General features: G+C 56.2%; 1 protein-coding gene across 1 annotated transcript in view; it reads left to right on the top strand.

Moving 5' to 3' along the window:
* Positions 1-1,283, top strand: part of LOC104390530 (wiskott-Aldrich syndrome protein family member 3-like) — a 5,493-nt gene extending 4,210 nt beyond the window's left edge. The window contains exons 7-8 of the mRNA XM_009999682.1: positions 2-132; positions 1,126-1,283. Of these exons, the coding sequence (XP_009997984.1) occupies positions 2-132; positions 1,126-1,283 (289 nt within the window). The remainder of the gene's footprint in view (position 1; positions 133-1,125) is intronic.
* Positions 1,284-2,013: the final 730 nt, after the last annotated feature.

Raw genomic sequence — 2,013 nt, 5'->3', positions numbered from 1 at the left:
GTCCCCCCGCCATCGCCGCCTCCCCCGCGCACTCCGCGTCGCCGCCCGCGCCCGCCGAGCCCCGCAAGCCGCAGATGCCGCTGATGCCCATGAGCGATGCCCGGAGCGACCTGCTGGCAGCGATCCGCAGGGGTGAGCTGGGGGGAACAGGGGGGACGGGTCCCCAAACGCCGCCCCTGCCGCGGCAAAGTGCGTAGGGTTGTGGTGGTGAGTTCAGTTGTGGTGGTTTCAGTGATGCCCAGTGACAGGACAAGGGGCAGTGGGTGCAAACTGGAGCACAGGAGGTTCCACGTAAACATCAGAAAAAACATCTTTCCTGTGAGGGTGACAGAGCCCTCGGCCAGGCTGCCCAGGGAGGCTGTGGAGTCTCCTTCTCTGCAGACATTCAAACCCCACCTGGACACGTTCCTGTGTGATGTGCTCTGGGTGACCCTGCTCTGGCAGGGGGCGTTGTGCTGGGTGATCTTTTAGGTCCCTTCCAACCCCTAAGATTCTGTGGTGTTGGCTTTGCTGAGCACAGGGTGAGCCCTGGGTGGCCAAGGTGATGGGGAGGAAGAAAAGTGCAGTGCAGGGGGTGGAGGGAGGGAGGAGGGAGGGAACCCATTGCTCCAGGTGGGATGGAGCCCTACAGAGCTGACTGGTGGCTCTCATGTGCCTGGCCTCCCCCCAGACTGGAGTTCACAATGCCCTCCAAGGTTTCTCCCATTTCCTCTTCTGGCAAATCTTCAGGCCAAATGGTAGATTTCACCTTCAGGAATGTTCAGCCTCTTCAGGTCAATTGGGAGCAGAGGAGGAGCTTTGTTCTATTGTCCAGCTTTGTAACCATATGCATTGCTCATTATCTCATACAGCTTTAGAATCACAGAATCGTTGTGGTTGGAAAAGACCTGTAATATTGTGAAGGCCACCACTAAACCATGTCCCTCAGTGCCACATCTACACAGCCTTTAAATCCCTCCAGGGATGGGGACTCCACCACTGCCCTGGTGACTCAACCATAACTCATACCCATCTTGTTTCAGCCAACGCTTTTCACGGAGGGGAGGGACAATGCCTGTTGGGTGCACCCATGGGTCCTGGGAGCATTGCCCCTAAAGCCTTCCTCCCTCCCTCCCTTTGCCACAGGAATCCAACTCCGGAAAGTCCAGGAACAGTGGGAACAAGAGGCCAAAAAAGAGCCCGTGGGTAACGACGTGGCCACCATCCTGTCGCGCCGGATCGCGGTGGAATACAGCGAGTCCGACGACGACTCCGAGCTGGACGATAACGAGTGGTCGGACTGAGGGCCCCGGGGCCAGGCTGGCGTGGAGCTCCCCAGCTCCATCCCAGGTGTGTACAGGCACCTTCCCCAACGTCGATGCCACCAGGCACAGGTGGCCCTGCTCTCGCAGGAGCTTTGCTTTTACACCATGTTGAAAACCCTTCGAGCAGCAGCAGCACTGGTAGGATACACCTCGGAGGCAGTGAGACCAGGCATTAGCAGCACCTTCACATTTAATGGCTTCACAAATGCTCTGGAGGCAGGTTACTAGGAGTACTCCAGGTTTACACCTGGAGCAAGACCAGAGGCTGACCCTGAGTGTGCTTTACTAGAGAAAGAGAACCCAGAGAGTAGTGCTTTTCCAGCTAGATATCAAATGTGTTGATAAGAAGCTCCTGGAGAAAAAGCATGGCTGATGTCACCATTGATGGACAGGTGGTGGGTTTGGGGATGCTCTGCTGTTGGCATTTGTAGGCTTGGGCAGCTCCTAATTTCATGCATGGGCAGGAGCCTCCTTCCCTGTGGAGTGACACACTGCATTTGAGGCAAGTTGCATAGGGATGGTCACCATTGTGCTGTCATTCCTTGGAGAAGACCGAGGCACTGGTGACCTGAGCCCATTTCCATCCTTAGGACCATTTTTAGGGAAGAAAAGCATGAAAGCAAGGCTCATCTGGGCTTTGAAAGGTGCCATGTGTGCTGTACTCTGGGTAAAAGGGAAGAAGAGGTGTCCAGGGAGGTTCTCCAAGCCC

The sequence above is a fragment of the Chaetura pelagica genome, unplaced genomic scaffold (genome assembly GCF_000747805.2).
Source record: "Chaetura pelagica isolate M959 unplaced genomic scaffold, ChaPel_1.0 scaffold456, whole genome shotgun sequence".
Classification (NCBI taxonomy): Eukaryota; Metazoa; Chordata; class Aves; order Apodiformes; family Apodidae; genus Chaetura; species Chaetura pelagica.
The sequence above is the reverse complement of the archived record's forward strand: the minus strand, read 5'-3'. Positions and strand labels throughout refer to the sequence as shown.